We start from the raw sequence: 18,259 nt of genomic DNA, 5'->3' as shown, positions 1-18,259 counted from the left end.
ATTGATCCCCTATGAAATTTTGTACTGATTTTTGTTGATGGATAGGAATATTTAATTTCACATTTTATCAACTACATTGGAATATAGCTCAGACAACAGAAAAAACACCTTCTACTATTAATAAGTATGTAGCTTAACTTTCATCACCCCCCCCCCCCCCCAAAGTATTTAACGAGCTTGGTATTATTAATAAAAATCAAATTGGGAAAAATTTAAAACACGGTTACAAAAGCAACAAAGGCTAATACAATGAGCTGGTAAGATCCGAGACAAAATGTAATTCAAAGTATTTTTCTTTAACTATAGAAATATCAATACACTGTATATTATGGAAAGTTCACAGGCTTTCAGTTTTAATAGAATGCAGCCATATTTGTTTCTCCTTTTCTGTAAGACTTCGTAGAATCTAAAACCTCAGAGGTTTAGGGTATGGTTGCGTTAACCTGTAAATAAATAAATGTTTCATCATTGATAATGTGCACTTTGTAAGTTACATCTAAGTTAAGGAGGTGTGCTACACCAGAGAAATTTGATGTAGATGAAAAGTGGAGGACATTTACAACAACATTTTGAAGTTGAATTTATTCAAATTTACTTTATTTTGTCAAAAAATACAGTTTTAGTAGTAAATAATGTGAAAAATATTTAAAACCCCTGTTGGACTCGAACTTGCGACCTACAGTTCAGTCGGTATGCTAACCTACTAAGCTACTCGTCTAGGTATTTAAATTGAAAAGGAAAAGTCAAATATTGCTGATATTGATTTTTCCTCCATGTTTTTAAAGGAAGTCAGCAATTATGATGATGTAGAGTATCTCCTTAAATTTTAACGCGTACCCAAATCACATGTTCAGGTTTATTTTACAGCTTACCTGGGTTTTTTTTCTATATACATTTGTACACAACTCTCATCTCATGTTCTGTTCATTTTCCTATTTGACATCGATTGATGTGGGTATAAAATCTGTAAAATTTATACTTCCCATTACTTGGGAAGAAGACATTGTGTCGTGTTAGCTACCGTACATTAGTATGCACCATTTATTTTTTTGTCGCTTCATTCTCCACTGTGGGTTTTTTATATAAGGAACTTATGTCTTTATTAATAATAAAATTCAAATTTACCCGTTTTGAATCATGTTTAATTTCTTTTAAATTATAAGTCATGTTCATGTCGATGAAGTTTGATCATTGTTGAAAGAAATTCATCAATATATTTGTTTTGTAAATTTTCATAGGATAAAGAGGATGAGAAAAGTAAAGATAATGAGCGGTGATCAATCTCATAAAGTTCTCCTATCAGGAATACAAAAGAGAAAGTTTGACAAACACGAACTCATGGATATACCAGAGGTTAGACCAGTTTCAAATTCTAAATTGTAATGAAAAAAAAATATTTTGGTCAAAACTTATTGTTTCAAATTTAAGTTTTAACGTATACCAATTTTGTTAAAGTACAACTATTAAGGCAATGCAGTTGTAAAACAAAAGTAAAGTGAAAGGTGAAGATAACCAACAGTAAAGTGGTGCGTTATTTGCATTTCATTCCTCTGCTTCTCGTCGTCTGCATTCTGAATCAAATCACGATCTTCGATTGTCAATATTATTCAATACATCTTTGTGAACATGTGCAACAAACTACCACAACAAACCATACTTTCTTACATAGTCTCAACACATTCTTTTAAGGAAATGTAAAGACATGCATCTTCAGCTTCTGTACCACTATTTAAGCATGTTTGTTTTTCTTTTCGAATAAAAAATCTCTGCCCTTATGTCTTTTAAATTATTTAACTGATTATTACTGATATTTATTTATATCAAGTGAAAGTCAAAATGTTTAGAGACTGTTTAAGGGATTTTTTCTTGTATATAATTGAAAGCACCACATGTACATAAACGGAAGAAATATATTGCAGTCCAACTGAACATGTGTATCTAGTTGATGTACAAACTGTATCAACTTTTAAAATTCTCGTTTCAATAAACTGTCAGAATTCTGAAATAGAAATGGTAAAATATACATAATTACATAATTTTCCTTTGGTCAGAACAGAGGTGATATTTTTAGCAAAATTATTGCAGATCACTATCCAACGAGAAGCCCCCGAAAAACATATTTGATATTGATATTAGAGTACATTAATACACAAAAAATATTTAGTTGATCCGGTATCATAGCTTATGCCACATTTTATGTGGTATTCTCGTAGATAAACTCTTTTTAAAAAATTAACCAGAGAGCGGGGGTTGTGGATTACCATGATTAAACAGAGCGTGAGTTTATTTTACACTAGAAACGAATCACTGTATGCTTCGCCACCTGTTCATTTAAAAATGATATGTCGAAAATTGAGGTTTACATTGAAGTAATATGAACATTTTGCAGTCTATTGAAAGAACCAGACAAACAGCTGTTGGACAACGTAGTATAGGAATAGGTTAAAGATCTGTTGGACACGGCCTAAAATGAAAACTGGTTGCAGCTATTGGAGTTAGCTTCGCATACTGAAAAGAATATAGGACACAGCTTAATAGGATCCGCTTAAACAGCTATAGGATATTTCCTTGATACAAGAACATGTTAAGGTTGATCGATCCTCATGTGATGTCATAGGTTTTTGCAAAATCTTCATTTAATTAATTTTGCGCATGATAGAAATATATCTTTCAGAGGAATTTTATTCACTGAATAAAATAAAAAATCTGGTAAACTTTTGATACTGAAAAAGTTTTTTTTATTTTCCATAGATAATCATTATTTATAATTTAAACAATGTTGTCAAGGGCAATAACTCCTATGCTCGAATTTCCTCTACTGCATGTCTATGACACAATGATTTCCTTAATATCCACAATTGATTTTTATATATCTATGAATTAGCAGTTTTCTCAAACTGTTGACATTTAAAATTTGTCATTTCAACAAGTTTTTATTAATTTTCATTATTCTGTTTACCGAAAATGTGTGGCTTTTTATGTTGATATATATATCTGTTTTTGTATGTCTGACATCTTTAAAAAGGTGGCAACATACACATTTTCTTTGGTTATTGATTAAATTAAACTATATTGAGTGGAAATTAATACAGTTTTTCCACTTTTAACCATTCATATTGATAAGTCACATGAGGATCGATCCACCTTAAACACCTAAATAGACATTGAATTAGAGAAATACAGGGTACAACCTAACATAAAAACCAGTATATCAGCTAAAGGACACAACCTATTACACAGCTATAGCACATTCCCGGTGACAGTTTTTATCAGAATTTCTATTTACTTAAATGAGTGATGAATATCAAATTACTAGTACAGTCTATTAAGCACGCTAGAGTAGTGATGATTAACCAATCGAAAGATTGATTAAATATATATATATAAATATATATATATATATATATATATATAAAGCACAAACAAACAATTATAACACCCAACCTTACGTTTACCCCTTGGATCTAAACGATACATGTGATAATCAATTAATTAATATATAAAGCACTAACTAATCACAATTAGGTACTGAAAATGTTCGCCCCAGCCCGGGGTCGAACCAGCGACGTATGGCACCCACCGCCTAGCAAGATTGTCAAACCAGTGCGTAAGTCCACTCGGCCACAACGATTTCCCTTGAGACCGCCTAGCAAGATTGTCAAACCAGTGCATAAGTCCACTCGGCCATAACGCCTTTCCTTGTGGCCGAGTGGACTTACGCACTGGTTCGACCCCGGGCTGGGGCGAAAATTTTCAGTACCTAGTTGTGATTATTTAGTGCTTTATATATATATATATATATATATATATATATATATATATATATAATCAATCCTTCGATTGGGTGTTTTATAACCATGATATAAATTATAGTTTGATATGATACACACTTAGATTATAGGCTTAGATTTTTTTTTATTTTACAATATTAGAAAAATGTTTTTCTATAGTGAAAACATTGACAATTTAACAAAATGCACATCTTTGTAAAAACAAAGATTTAAATATAAAAAGAGAGTAAAAGAAATAGTCAGCAAAATGATTTACAACAGTGATTTGATACCACAACAAAACCAATATTTGATTATTTGGCTTACGTATACGTTTGAATTTTTGTGTTTTTAAGTGATTGAAATGGAAATTTCATACTTTGAATGGGTTTCCGTATATGATATGATTTTAATAACATTTAAAATTTTACAAGAATATGTTTGGCATTTATTATACTTGTACAAATAGTTCACAAAAATACCGACAAGTCTGTGACTCACTTTAGTTTGATTTTATAGAAACCCCGCTAAAATAGTGTAAAAAGGTTAGCTATCATGGTATCTCGAATCGTGTGTGTTTGTTTACCATGGACCGCAGTTGCTTGTAAGTGTGGGGAAATCTGCACTCTCGTCTCTCAATGGCAACACTCGTATCATGTGACAGGAGTCTATCTTTAGCTCCCCGTTGTAATTACCTGAATAAATACAATGCCATCAACATGTAGTATTATACTATTTCAAACCTAATCCATCAAACAATAAGTTGGATTATTATACAAAAATCAAAACAATACTCTTTAAATAAAAAAAAATGAAATTTCTCGTTCATGCATATGATTAAGGGACCTGTGGGTCACAAAGCTCACATGGACCATCTCACTGACACAGAAATCAGACACTTTAAGTTTGATTTGGAACAGTAAATATAACAATAGAAATAACCCAAGACTTGACATAAGACAGAGGGAATGCTTACTCCTCCTAGGCACCTGATCCTACCTCTGGTGTGTCCAGGGGTCCGTGTTTGCCCAACTATCTATTTTGTATTGCTTGTAGGAGTTATGATGATTGATCACTGTTCGTTATCTTCACCTTGCACACAACGCAGGCATGTTAATGCAAGATATATCCCGATTATGCATGTAATTTGAACAATCTACAAAATTTGTGCTAAACAAAAGGAGGGAGATGCTAAGCATTTAAAATTTTATTGTGTGTATACATGAGAGTATTCTGTATCGCACAAACATGACAAAATTAATATGCGCCTCCGTCTGACGTTATTACATTGCTACTATGAATAAATCACGAATGTACCTTGATAAAAGTAAAAAGAGTATAACACTAACCAAGAGCTTAAATATTCATGTAACTAGCGATAAAACACCCAAACTTGATCTAAAGTGCTGCTAGAGTCCTACCATTTTCATGAAGAAATTATTATCAAACATTTAAACACGAAATCATCTCCATGGTTTACATTTTACAATGATTGATTGATTGAATATTGTTTAACGTCCCCCTCGAGTATATTTCACCCGTGTGGAGATGTCGCCACTGCCGGTGAAGGGCTGCAAAATTTAGGCATATGCTCGGCGCTAATGGCCAATGACCAGGGAGAGATCTTTATCGTGCCACACCTGCTGTGACACGGGACCTCGAGTTTTGCGGTCTCATTCGAAGGACCGCCCCATTTAGTCGCCTCTTACGACAAGCAAGGGGGTACTGAGGATCTATTCTATCCCGGATCCCCACGGGATCATTTTACACTGATGTTTGCTTTGAACTTTTTCTTAAAATACGATTCTAGCAGCAATTTTTGGTGTATGTGGAATGTGAAAATAACGAACAGTGATCAATCTCATAACGCCTATAAGCAAAAAAAAAAAAAAAAAAAAAAAATTAAAAAAAATGAGAGTTGCGCAAACACGATCCCCTGGACATACCAGAGGTGGGATTAGGTGTCTAGGGGTTATTTTGAAGTCAGAATCAGTTAAAAGTGTCCATGATGTCAACAGACTTAAAATTGTACTGTATAAATATGCTCTGACATCAATGAAATAATCAATATCCTTGATGACTTTAATATTTGTATTTGATTATCAGTGTTATCATATATTCTTATGTAATCTAGTATCTCAAAATTATCCGGGGACTACGATTCAAAGAAATCGGAAGGTCCATTCAGTCTTCTGAGGCCGTTCTTTATACACTGATTTTGAATATGGATAACTCCGTTTACCCGATATAGATATATAACCCACGGTGTATGTGACTGATCGAAGAGTGATGTTTACTTCTCCTAGGTACATGGACCCAGATCTGGTATATCCAGGAATCAGTGTTTGTCCTACTCTAATTTGTATTCTTTATAGGAATGATGAGATTGATCACTGTTCATTATCTTCACCTAGTCATATTACAAAGAAAAAACACATTATATAATATTCTCACCATTAATCAGGTAGACATCGCCAATATTTAAATTTACGCTGCAGAAGGGGGAAACATGAGTGTGAATTTCAGCAGACCCTCTGTTGGCTGGACCCTACAAAATAAATTACAGCAGACAAGTCGAGTTGCGAACAGTTCCCTGCGAGCTAATCGAATTGATGGATTTTGGAAAATGGTAATCTTTCATTTGTGTTCTCAAGCAAAAGTAACGAGACAACATCAAGTTACACTGTATAAGCAGTTTTTCAATGAAATATTTCACTTTTTCAAAATGATCGCACGATTTTAACATTTTAAGGAAAGGGGTAATTATGAAAGTTCGTTGTTAGTAAAACTGATATAGGGCTCACGGCGGGTGTGACCGGTCGACAGGGGATGTTCACTCCTCCTAAGCACCTGATCCCACCTCTGGTATATTCTGGGACCGTGTTTGCCCAGCTCTGTTTTGTATTTCTTATAGGAGTTATGAGATTGATTACTGTTCGTTATGCCGCCTTTCATTTAAGATACGCAAATATCTACATATAATAGACTTAATCATTTCTCGGTTACTCTATGATGATTTGATTTTGGCACTGATTATTTGCGAACTCCGTTTTTTGTGCTTGATCCCTTTGTAGATTGTAATGGTATTACAATAAAATGCATTCAAACCAAATCAAATAAAATCCAATTTTATATCAAATAAGTTAAAGGAGCCCGTGCTCGCCTTTAGTCCTAATATCCACTTCTTATACCAAATATTTTTCATTCGAATGGCACAGAGAGGTGTTAAGCGTCATGATTTGATTTGATGAAGTTAATGATTGATTGTCTTACGTCATGTCGAGAATTTTTCACTCATATTGACCCAGCAGCTGTAGGTGAATTACTACAAATTTAAACCTATACTTAGAACTCAGGGTCCTAACAGGGGGTGTCTTTAACGTGTCAACGCTTGTTGCGACACGTTATCTCCGTTTTTAATTAAAGGTAAAATAGAATTAATTGTAATTCACGTAACATAAGTTTAATCCAGCACTGTAATCAAATATAAACATTCAACCATATCATGGATGTGGATAATGTACTGATCGGGCACTAGCTTATTGATTTACCTTCAATATATCTGATAACAGTTTCAGATTTGGTGCGTTTAAGTCATAAAAACTGTTCTGTAATTTTGCCAGCTGAATTGCCTGTGATAGTGTGTACATTGTATGCAATATTAAATACTTATATCAAGAGTTAGAACTCAGCATAAGAATTGATGGATTGTTACATTAGTACCCCTTTGTAAACTCTTCGGACATCCACACTATAAGTGATATGTTGTGATCCACTGGGTAACGGGTCTCTCCTTCCGGTAACTTTAGCAAGGATGGCTATAATTGAATAAAACATTCCCTGAAATTTAGAATATATTTCTACGTCCGAAATACCTCGTGTATACGTGAGAGAGAGAGAGAGAGAGAGAGAGAGAGAGAGAGAGAGAGAGAGGGGGAGAGATTATTTTTCTACAACACTAATTTTGACTACGGATTACTCCGTTTATATGATCAAGATGTAGGGCTCAAGGCAGGTGTGACCGATGGACAGGGATGATTACTCTTCCTGGACACCTGATCCCACCTGGGTCCATGTTTGCCCAACTCTTTATTTTGTATTCCTTGTAGGAGTTATGAGATTGATCACTGTTCGTTATCTTCATCTTTCTTTATAAGGTCAACGTAATATTTTGCTTACCAAAGTCAGATCGACAGTACTTTTCTTGTGGTGATTGTTTCCTGGGGCATCTGCATCCATAGATACGTAGTGCGTTGATTAACATGATACTCATTGTCAAATAAAATAGCTGAAATACAATGGTAATCCTTAAAGGGACATTAGCTGTGAAACTGATGGCAACCATTTTTTCTAAAAGTCTCTCAATGGCATAGAAATATATATTAATGACTGATAAACATTTATTTTGTACATGAACAAAAGGAACCTAATAAAAATACGTTAGAAAACCGCTTCTAGCGTAATGAAATACATAAGGAAGAATTAATTGCTTGCAAGACAATAATCATTTAATCACCAAAATAAAACATTCATGTTCCTGCTTTGAGGTTAAAAAGTGTTCGAAATAATGAAATACTGATAATAATAATGATGATAATAATAGCCTTTATTTATCGAGGATAAGACAAATTAGCATATAGCTAATTTCCATTGTGGTCCTGCATTAAAACAAACATAAAATTAACATCTAAAGATAGTATCTAAATATGAATAAGATATAAAAGGAAAGGGGGAAAACATAGCATAAGATACATCTAATTAGTGGTAAAATTATTATCTAAATATGAATACATGACGTAAAATTAAAGAACAAAATAGCATAAGACACACACACAGTGTCATATCACAACTACATTTGGCACACCTGAATAAAAAGAGGAAAGCACGATGTTTAAGTGCTACTTCTATGAAATTATTCAATCAAATACACAGCTTAAAAATGATAAAAATGACAACTGAACCAGAGTTTCGAACATTTTGATACAGTTTGTTCCAAAGGAATGCAGAAGAGTAGCTGTATGAACGTTTATAATTTTCAGTTTTAGCTCTTGGTAAATATAATAAATTAGACATATAATCATTCGACCTGGTTTGGAGGCAACTCACATCTCTTGTATATTTAAACACGTTTAGGTAATTTGGCATTTGATTGTTTAAAACTTTGAACAGAATGACAATCTTTCTAAACATAAAGTAATCCTTAATTGGCATCCAGTTCAAACAAGAAAATGAAAAGCCAATAGAGGTCCTGATATCTCGAATATTTAAAACTATCCTTGCTGCCCTCTTTTGGAGCTTGAATTTTTTTTTTCTAAATATAGTTGATTTTGAACGTTACATCAGACAGTACAGCAGTAAATAAAATGTGGAAAAAGAATACTATTAAAAACTTTTATAAGTGTATTTGGTGGCATGGAAAACTCACTCTCTTAAGTACAGCAAGTGTTCTTACAATTTTCTTTGAAATAAACTCTACGTGTGCATCCCATGATAAAGTACTATCTATATAAACACCTAATAGTTTAGCCTGTTTCACAAATTCAATTTGTACACCATTAAAATCTATATTTAACATTCGACATTCCTGTAACCTTTAAGACCAATAAGCATACATTGTGATTTTTGAAGATTTATACTGAGTTTATTTTTAAGCATCCATTCTGCACGCAACTTAAGGTCTTCTTGCAATTTTGATTCAATTACATCAACAGCTTTATCACTCACGTCCTGTGAAGTGTCATCTGCATACATTGTAACTGAAAAGTGTTCAAGACATTTTGGATATTCGTTAATGTACAAAATAAAAATTAATGGTCCTAAAATTGACCCCTGAGGAACTCCTAAGGGTATACTTTTTTCTCTATATAACACATCTCTCCAACTGACACATTGCTTACGATTTGTAAGATATGATTGAAATCATTTAAAAGATTCGTGACAATTTCCAAAAGACATAAGTTTATGCAAAAGTACTTCATGGTTGACTGTATCAAAGGCCTTACGCAAGTCAATAACCAGAACCCCTGTAAGCTTCCCAGCGTTCATGTTTTTGAACCATTTATCAGTAACACCATTCAACGCTGTCTCACATGAATGATTTGGCTTAAATCCAGACTGGCTATCTATAATTCACTTGTGGATAAATATTCATGAAAGGAATTTAAGACATGTCGTTCAATAATCTTACCGACAACTTGTAAAATAGAAACTGGTCTGCAATTATTTACCAACTGTTCATCACCTGTTTTGTACAACAGGACTATCCAAGCTCTTTTCCAAGCATCAACATATGTACATGAGGATACGGATTTGTTAAAGATAAAATGTAAAATATCACCAATATGATTAAATGACAACTTTAAGAGTTTTACAGAGAAACCATGAATACCTACCGCAATATATATGTAAAACTTATACGGTACCACCTATAAATTATATACATACATATATATTCTATATGTATGTATTCTAAATATATCTGTAATATTTAACCCAATTGCAGAGATGTATATAAACAACTATATTCCTGGATGCGTTCTCAAATTTCATTCAATCATCTTATTTTTCTATTGTTGAAAATGTTCTTATATTTTGAAGAATATGATTGTATCTATTAGATATATTTCACCTCAACGGATACCCATAATCACATTAACTACGGATAATTCCGTTACCTGGTTAACATATAGATCTCACGGCGGGTGTGACCGGTTGACAGGGGATGCTTACTCCTCCTAAACACATTATCCCACCGTTGGTTTATCCAGGGGGTCTGTGTTTGCCCAACTCTCTATTTCATATTCGTATAGGAGTTGTGAGATTGATCACTGTTCTTTATTTTCGCTGTTCAAGTATCATAAATAAACATACTAAATAGGACCAAAATGTATGACAAGAAACCCATGCGCTTACCTTCATTTTGTATTTAGATATAACATCTATTCTCCACTGTGCACGGAACAAGGTAGTAGTTATCTATATGACACTTGCACGTGTTTATATACAAGTATAATTTAACATGGTTATAGTAATTTTGTAATTTGACATAAGCATTAAAATGCTTTGAAACTGCGCATTATGAATGTCATCATGTGTTGAAGTCCTGTGGCTCATGAAATAACACATATTCAAATTCCAGTGCACTTTTACAAATTGTTTATTCTATGAGTGTACCATTTTTTGTTTACGATATAGATTACCAATGGTTGTCGTTTTTTCGTAATGTGTAGTATCTGATATTTTTTTGTGCAATATGTGTCTCTTGATAAAAATAAATGTAACATAAACAACCGTCAAAAGGTTGGGTTTTTTTTAATCCTTTACGGGTTTTTTTTCTTTATAAACCGTGGTGATGTGTATTCTCTTGGCATCGCCATGATGTTACCTATTTCAAAAACGATAGTTAAACTTTGAATTCTATTAGGAAAAAAAAAAAAACCCAATATATTCTACTATCTCGAAAACAAATGGGAAATCCAATAAATTGTCTTAGTTAAAATATTTTCGAAATAAATTTTACAAATAAAATATGAAAATAAATATTTCATAACACTTCACAATTACAGTGTAATGATATTGATTTCTGATAAACTGAACATAATTATGATAATAGTCATTAATTTGTATTTTGTATTCATTATAAGAGTTAGGATCACTTTTGGTTAACTTTACTTTTTACTGTTGGTTATCTTTACTTGTCCGCTTGTATGACAGAATTGAGAGTTATGAAGAAGGCCTTCGATATACATCACACATCTCAAATTTTTGCAAAAGCTTCCATACTTAATTGATAAATTTTCAAGGACGTCTGACGCTGACATGATTATATAGTGTTCACTGTATCTTCGCCATGCAAAAGGGTTTTATTCGCGGTCTTACAATTTTCTACTTTTTGTTATTTTACGTCACGGAATTTACAGCTACGGGGATTATTAAGGGATATGAATAAATATCATGATATTGATGTTTACTCCTCCTAGGCACCTGATCCCACTTTCGGTATATCCAGGGATCTGTGTTTGCCCAACTCTCTATTTTGTATTGCTTATAGGAGCTATGGGATTGATCAGCGTTCGTTATATTCGCATTTCATCAATACATAAACCTACGTAAAATGGGAAAATGTGCAAAACATGAAAATTGAATAAAGTTAATTCTAGAATTCAAAATAAATTATTGGTTTTGCTCATTAGCATTACAGGTGCCCGGTGGCGTTCTCAGTGATGTAGAACCTGCGTAATATTATCAGACATAAAGGCACGAGGTAGCTCTACTCAATTCGTTCAAAGAGGTGGAATTGACAGTGAGATTTGATTGTCTGTCAACACATAAAGGTCAAATCTCTTTAGAGGAATCAAAATAATGATTTCCCACGACCTATGTATTTCAAATGTTGCCCTGTTTCTATTATCTACTATTTATAGGTTGATGATAGAACAACAGTTCTAATACGTATTTTTTGGGGGGTTATGATTGATACGTATTTACAGGAAAATTAACATATCACATTTCAAGTGTCATAAGCTTCCACGGTGAAAACAGCTAACAAAAGGAAATTTTAAGAAAATATGTCATCTGCACCACTCCACTTTTGCCGTGATGTTTGAATATAGATTGAACATATTTTTCTAGATACCCTTTATTTATTAGGCAGATGGGATTTAACTACATGTACAATTATAATCGGATAGTGCTCCTGTAGAACATCACTAAAAGTGATATGAGGTTCATAGCTAGCATTTCCAATTTATGATTATTCTTTTAAATATATTAAAGATTTACCTTTAGATACCTGACCTTAGATTGTAACCAAATCCAAATTTTTGTAAATATCTGCCATGAAAAAATAAAACATACCCGATCAAGATATAGGACCCACGGCGGGTGTGATCGGTCGATAGGGAATGCTTACTCCTCCTAGACACCTGATCCCACCTCTGGTGTGTCCAGGGGTCTGTGTTTGCCATACGCTGAATTTTGTTTTTTATAGGAGTTGTAGGAGTTATGAGATTAATCACCGTTCGTTATCTTTCCCTTTTCATTTTGCAGTGTACTTCAATTTCTGACGAAGATTTGAATTTGTGGGTACGTCCAAACCAATATATCAACTAAAATTATATGATTTTACAAAAGTACGATGGTTCTAAATTGCTCACGTTCTAACAAGATATGATATCCTCTGATAAGTGACCAAGTCTCGCCAGAATAGGTTGCCGAGACACGAAAGGCAGATTAATTGCATACGGGATTTATAAATTGGTAATACATTATACAAACGACACCATGTTTTCTTTCCTGGTCTTGACCTTTCTCACAGGATACGTAAGTATGCATTTAGATTTATTTAGAGTGAGGCCATCTCAAAACATTTTGTGCTTACAAAATAAAAATAAAATCTCACAACAGATCCGTTCATATTTGTCAACAAAATCCAAACTCACATAAGTAATGAGTAGTGACGAAAAATTCTAATTCCAGAAACTTTAGTTACTATAAGTGGAACGTTTAATACATGATGCATGTTTCAATTCCTAAATCGGACAAGGTCTTTACAATGTCAGAGTCCTTATTACAGAAATAGACATTGATAACTCTAATCCAGCACGATTGAACTATGTGTAGATAGTACTTGATTTTCGTCATCTTTAGCTGATTTAAGCTGTAAGATGTTATATACGTTTTACAGATGCTATGTCAAATATAATTGCGTACTTTGTTCATCAGATGCACATCGTTGATATCCAACATATTCATTCGGCTAACAAAAATTGTAGAAGTAAAGAGATTAATATATATATATATATATATATATATATATATATATATATATATATATATATATTTCTCTGTGTAGACATACAGAGATAACTCGAAATGCAAAGAACCATAATATGATTTCGAAAAATCAGGAGTTGGAGAGATCAAATATGATATTGAATCCCCAAATTAAAAGTCAGGCCGCTATCAGATTTTAAGGTAATCGGAAGTGTATATTGACAAAAATCTGATATTGTTTTGACATGTCTCCAAATCGTTTTCTCAAAATCACTGTATCTTTGTAAAATCAAAAAATACTTCATATTTACACAGGGCTGTAATAGTACACAGCGATGTGATCGTCGTCAAAATTGTATATTTAAGCACTTAATTATTTATCATCAAATCGAAGAATGCACGTGCGTAAAATTGGTCTGTTAAAATAGTATCCATCTTTAAAAATACAAAAGGGGTTATTTCTTGTATGGTAGTCCATAAATAAGCCTGTGGTAACCCTGTCTTAAATAGTATGACGAGGAACATCAATATTGTAACGACACAAAGTAGATACATACACTGTCGTTTAATGTTTCTGTACCTCTTCATAAAAAGTTGATATAACCAAAAGTGATCAATCTCATAATTCTATAAAGAATAAAAAACAGAGTATGGCAAACAATGATTCCTGGGAACACCAAAGGATATAACGAATGTTTCCCCTGTTGGTCTGTCCCATTGGCCGTGAGCCCTATATCTTAATCAGGTAAACGAAGTAATCAAATAGTCAAATCAGTATTAAGTATAAGAACAGTTTAGCAATTGGTATCAACAGCAAACCACCTAATGACACATCGTATGAAAAGGTGAAGATAACGAACATGTAAAGATAAACAAAGAGATATTGTTTTCTCTGACATAGTTTTCATTTTGAACATGTTTTTATCACAGGCTTTACAGTCAAGGTAGAAGTTTATTTGCGGGTTTAAAATTATTCCCCCTCTTACTACAGATGTGCTATGCAGAGTTTCGAATTAGACACATCTCTTAGAAAACTTTTGTAAATATTTTCACCACCCGTTACTTTGAAGACATTCTTGTCAAAATCAGACACCGCGTGCAAAGCGATTTATTTGTGAATACTTCAATATTAGTGACTGTTGTAAATGTCCCCAGAAATATATAAGATGTATATTTTTCCTTTGTAGATGATACAGCCTGGGGATGGTACGACAACTGAATCCATGATTCAAACCACACACAGTAATCACCATCACGGACACCACCCTAAACCAACACACGAACCATCGGAACTGGAATCCTTTACTTTCTATTACGACTATAACACGGTAAGAGTTTACATCACCGATACAACAAAATTATGTAAATTATTTTCCATGAAACAAAAACACTACTTAGAATAAAACAAAACACAGTACAAAAAAGCATTACATCATGTCTAGTAGTATTTTGGGTCTATGTCATCTCATATTTCAGCGCAAATTTATTTCCTTTAGAGGAAATTAGCTTCTTGGATTTTGAATTGAAAAAAAAAAAATATGTCGTTTCAAATTTTGATTGACTACATTTTGTGGCGGAAGGAATTAATAATCAAAGTTTTTGAATTATCCAATGTGTTGTCAAATCTATACCAATAGGTGTGTATTTCAACTTAGTAATTTATGATACAGGTAGTAAAACCTGGGCCCAACGCAAATATTGTAAATCCATTACTTTCCGTGATATATATTTGCATATAATAGATTGGTCACTGTTCGTTATCTTCACCTTTCATATAGAACATCGATTCTTAAAAATGTCTATTTTGATTTACCCGATAATTTGTACAAATATTTAGCATTGTGGCTAATAATTCATAGATTTGATCTATAACTCCCACTCTTGAAGTTCCATTTTAAATGTCAAGGCAATAGTTTGTAGATTGTGGGCGATCGAAAAATTTGATAACACTTTTAATATGTTGTTTAAACATTCACATTCTATATGACCACCTTCTGTATGTCAGCTGCCAAATTGTTATCATTTTTTCTTATATACTTGCATTAAAATCCTGAAAATCTATACGGTTAGAAAACATGAATACAATATGTATTTATCTGACGTAATGATTGATTTTGATTGCCTATAGTTTATTGACATCAACAGAGAAATGAAACTTATGCATGTAAATTCAAAAGTGGGAAAAGTAGAGATTTCACACACTGTACTTCAATAGAAAGCACTCTTTTATTTCATAATTCTTCTGTAATGCATAATTTACAAACATACTTCCAAAATGACAAAACATTTTAAAAGAATTTTTTCTTCAAAATATGAAGATAACGTGCAGTGATAAATCCCATAACTCCTATAAGGAATACAAAATTAAGAGTTGGGAAACACAGACCACTTGACACACAAAATGTGGGATCAGGTGCCTAGAATGAATTAGCAGCACTTGCCGTGAACCATTTATATTTTAGTCAGTAAACGGAGTAATACGTAGCAAACATCAGTTGGAAAAGAACATCTGACGATTGGTATGAAACACGTCAAATATCATTTGACCCAATGGCAGTTTGTATTAGCAAACTAGATCGTTATAACAACCATACACTTTGGGAATATTTCAAACGATACTGTGCAAACTCTTGTAACATCAATTCGTTTGTTAGTAGCCTGTCTCGATTTAAAAAAGACCTTATGATACCCAGAACAAGTTCTTGTGTATTGAATCACTTGAGAGATATAAGCACCATATGCAGGTGATAATGGAATATTGCTTCATAGATATAGAAAGTTTACGATGGAGAAGCTGAAATCATCCCGTTTGTCTTAAAGCTAAGTTATTAGTATGTCATTAACCTTTATGTTCAATGAGATGTCTAGGCACAAAACAGTTGCGGAAAATGCTGTTGTGTCTCTTATTTCCAGTTCACTGGGATACAGCGAATCGACATATGAATGAAATTATAATATACATGCACGTTTTCTATTTCAGCACATTATTGCAGTGAAATCATCATTGCATATATGTTATTTGTACACTACGAATGGACAGGAACAGATGGACGTTCACACCCCACATGGACTACACACAATTGAGGTGGTGTAAAAATTTATGTATATTCTGAAAAAGGTATTCCTATTCCATAATCTTCAATATGCTGCTGAGCGTAAGTGTATGTCAAACGTGAACATTTCATTGAAAACGTCTCTCAACTTCATTTCAAGAGGGAACAACAGTGAAAATCCTGGGTCGAGGCCTCTGCTGGTGGACTGTTAGTCTCCTAGGGTCTCTACAACCCAGTAGCTAAGTACTTCGCTACTAGCTTGAAAATACGGATGCATATTTAATTGTTGTTATAAAATTTAGAAATTCATTTCAAAATTAAGAATTATCTCCCTCACGCATAGCTCTTATTCTTAGACGAATTTGACTCCACATTTTTGACACACTGTTTCCCTCTATAATAGCTCTAAAACTTCATTGTTATTTCGGATTTCAAAGATTTCGGTTGAGCATCACTGAAGAGACATTATTTGTCGAAATGCGCATCTGGTGCATCAAAATTGGTACCGTAAAAGTTTTTACATTTAATGACCAAATCAACTTATTCAATATGCAGTCCGTGCTATAGGTCGCAGTCCTTTGTGGCGCATTTGTCTTTTAATTTTGACTACAATGTCGAAATCGCCAACTTTCTTTTGAACCATAAATAAAAGATACTGTAAATACATATATACCAGTAGCATATTTCGTGTCCTTTCCTATATGCTGTACGGTTGTAGCTCCGTGCGTTAATAGATACTCACTGATCTGTACATTGCGGGTTAGTATCTTACATGGTTTGTTTTCCATGATTGATTCCTATCAAAACCTTCTACCTTTCACAATATAATCGAAAGTTCAAAGATTTCGAAATACCATTGTCTGTATCCATCACTATCTATTTATCACATTCTGGAGTGATATACATTCTTTAAAAAGGTACTCTTGTGGGTCACCACGGATAAGTTTCACGTAGCTTTACCAGTTTTAGTTGAAATACCACCAGCTGTGCGTGAAACAATCATATTCATGAATTGATGACGAAGCCGATTATGTCAACATCTCCTCTGTTTCCATAACCCATTTAAGCAAAAAACTTTGACATTCATTTCTTATAGCTATATTTTAATGCATACTTTTTTCATCTCAAGCTGAAAAGTCAGTACTTTAATAGAAATAGAATACATCAAGCAGCACATGTTTTAGCACACATTACTTATAAGCCACTGGTAATTTAGATTTCCCTAAGTATTTTCAAATACATTTCTTCTGTAGAGGAACCTGATTGCCATGATTGACGCTGGCTCTGCCATGCAGCCGATATCTAGGGACGATGCAACGACTATGGGAAAAGCCTTGGCACATTTCTGCAACCACATTCAGGTCTTCATGAAACTGAACTAGAATATGCTTAACTGGATACATTGTATCAAAATAATAAAGGTACAAATACGGTAAAATGAAAACTTTTATTTTATGTTCACGTTACACTGTCGTAAACATATATTAGTGTAACAGCTCGATAACAAAATATTTTATGCTCACACAGACAAAAATGATAGATCGACATATAGATACTATCAGCGGGCGACAACGTTCAGCCTTTCCCCCAGGAGTTAAACTTCCATTGTGTTATGGCAGCTGTCGCATCTGTCTAGTCAGAAACCATATATTTTCGAATAAT

The 18,259-nt window shown here is 33.3% G+C and overlaps 2 protein-coding genes across 3 annotated transcripts; one reads left to right on the top strand and one right to left on the bottom strand.

The window, feature by feature from the left end:
* Window positions 1-275: 275 nt before the first annotated feature.
* On the bottom strand, window positions 276-10,840 carry LOC125674040 (metalloproteinase inhibitor 3-like). Its single transcript, XM_048911064.2, has 6 exons — window positions 10,683-10,840; window positions 7,950-8,058; window positions 7,494-7,588; window positions 6,225-6,318; window positions 4,357-4,465; window positions 276-443 (listed from the first exon to the last, which is right to left on the bottom strand). Exons 1-6 carry the CDS (start codon window positions 10,686-10,688, stop codon window positions 407-409), a joined length of 450 nt encoding a protein of 149 aa, XP_048767021.2. The 5' UTR covers window positions 10,689-10,840; the 3' UTR covers window positions 276-406.
* On the top strand, window positions 1,243-18,035 carry LOC125674041 (uncharacterized). Of its 2 annotated transcripts, none has more exons than XM_048911066.2 (4): window positions 1,243-1,353; window positions 14,732-14,872; window positions 16,525-16,629; window positions 17,851-18,035. In XM_048911066.2, the coding sequence occupies exons 1-4, from the start codon at window positions 1,249-1,251 to the stop codon at window positions 17,977-17,979; spliced, it is 480 nt and encodes a 159-aa protein (XP_048767023.2). In that variant the 5' UTR covers window positions 1,243-1,248; the 3' UTR covers window positions 17,980-18,035. The 2 variants fall into 2 exon arrangements, with proteins under 2 accessions (XP_048767023.2, XP_048767022.1); XM_048911065.2 differs by lacking the exon at window positions 1,243-1,353 and adding an exon at window positions 12,936-13,091.
* The last annotated feature ends 224 nt before the right edge of the window (window positions 18,036-18,259 follow it).

This window comes from Ostrea edulis, chromosome 3 (genome assembly GCF_947568905.1).
Source record: "Ostrea edulis chromosome 3, xbOstEdul1.1, whole genome shotgun sequence".
NCBI lineage: Eukaryota > Metazoa > Mollusca > Bivalvia > Ostreida > Ostreidae > Ostrea > Ostrea edulis.
The sequence above is the reverse complement of the archived record's forward strand: the minus strand, read 5'-3'. Positions and strand labels throughout refer to the sequence as shown.

Coding starts and splice junctions, on each gene's coding strand:
- LOC125674041 (XM_048911066.2), top strand. CDS start 1,249: ATGAGAAAAGTAAAGATAATGAGCGGTGATCAATCTCATAAAGTTCTC. Junction 1,354..14,731: donor AACTCATGGATATACCAGAG/GTTAGACCAGTT, acceptor TTTCCTTTGTAG/ATGATACAGCCTGGGGATGG. Junction 14,873..16,524: donor TCTATTACGACTATAACACG/GTAAGAGTTTAC, acceptor TTTCTATTTCAG/CACATTATTGCAGTGAAATC.
- LOC125674040 (XM_048911064.2), bottom strand. Junction 7,589..7,949: donor GTACTGTCGATCTGACTTTG/GTAAGCAAAATA, acceptor ATTCAATTATAG/CCATCCTTGCTAAAGTTACC. Junction 6,319..7,493: donor TCCGAAGAGTTTACAAAGGG/GTACTAATGTAA, acceptor TTTATTTTGTAG/GGTCCAGCCAACAGAGGGTC.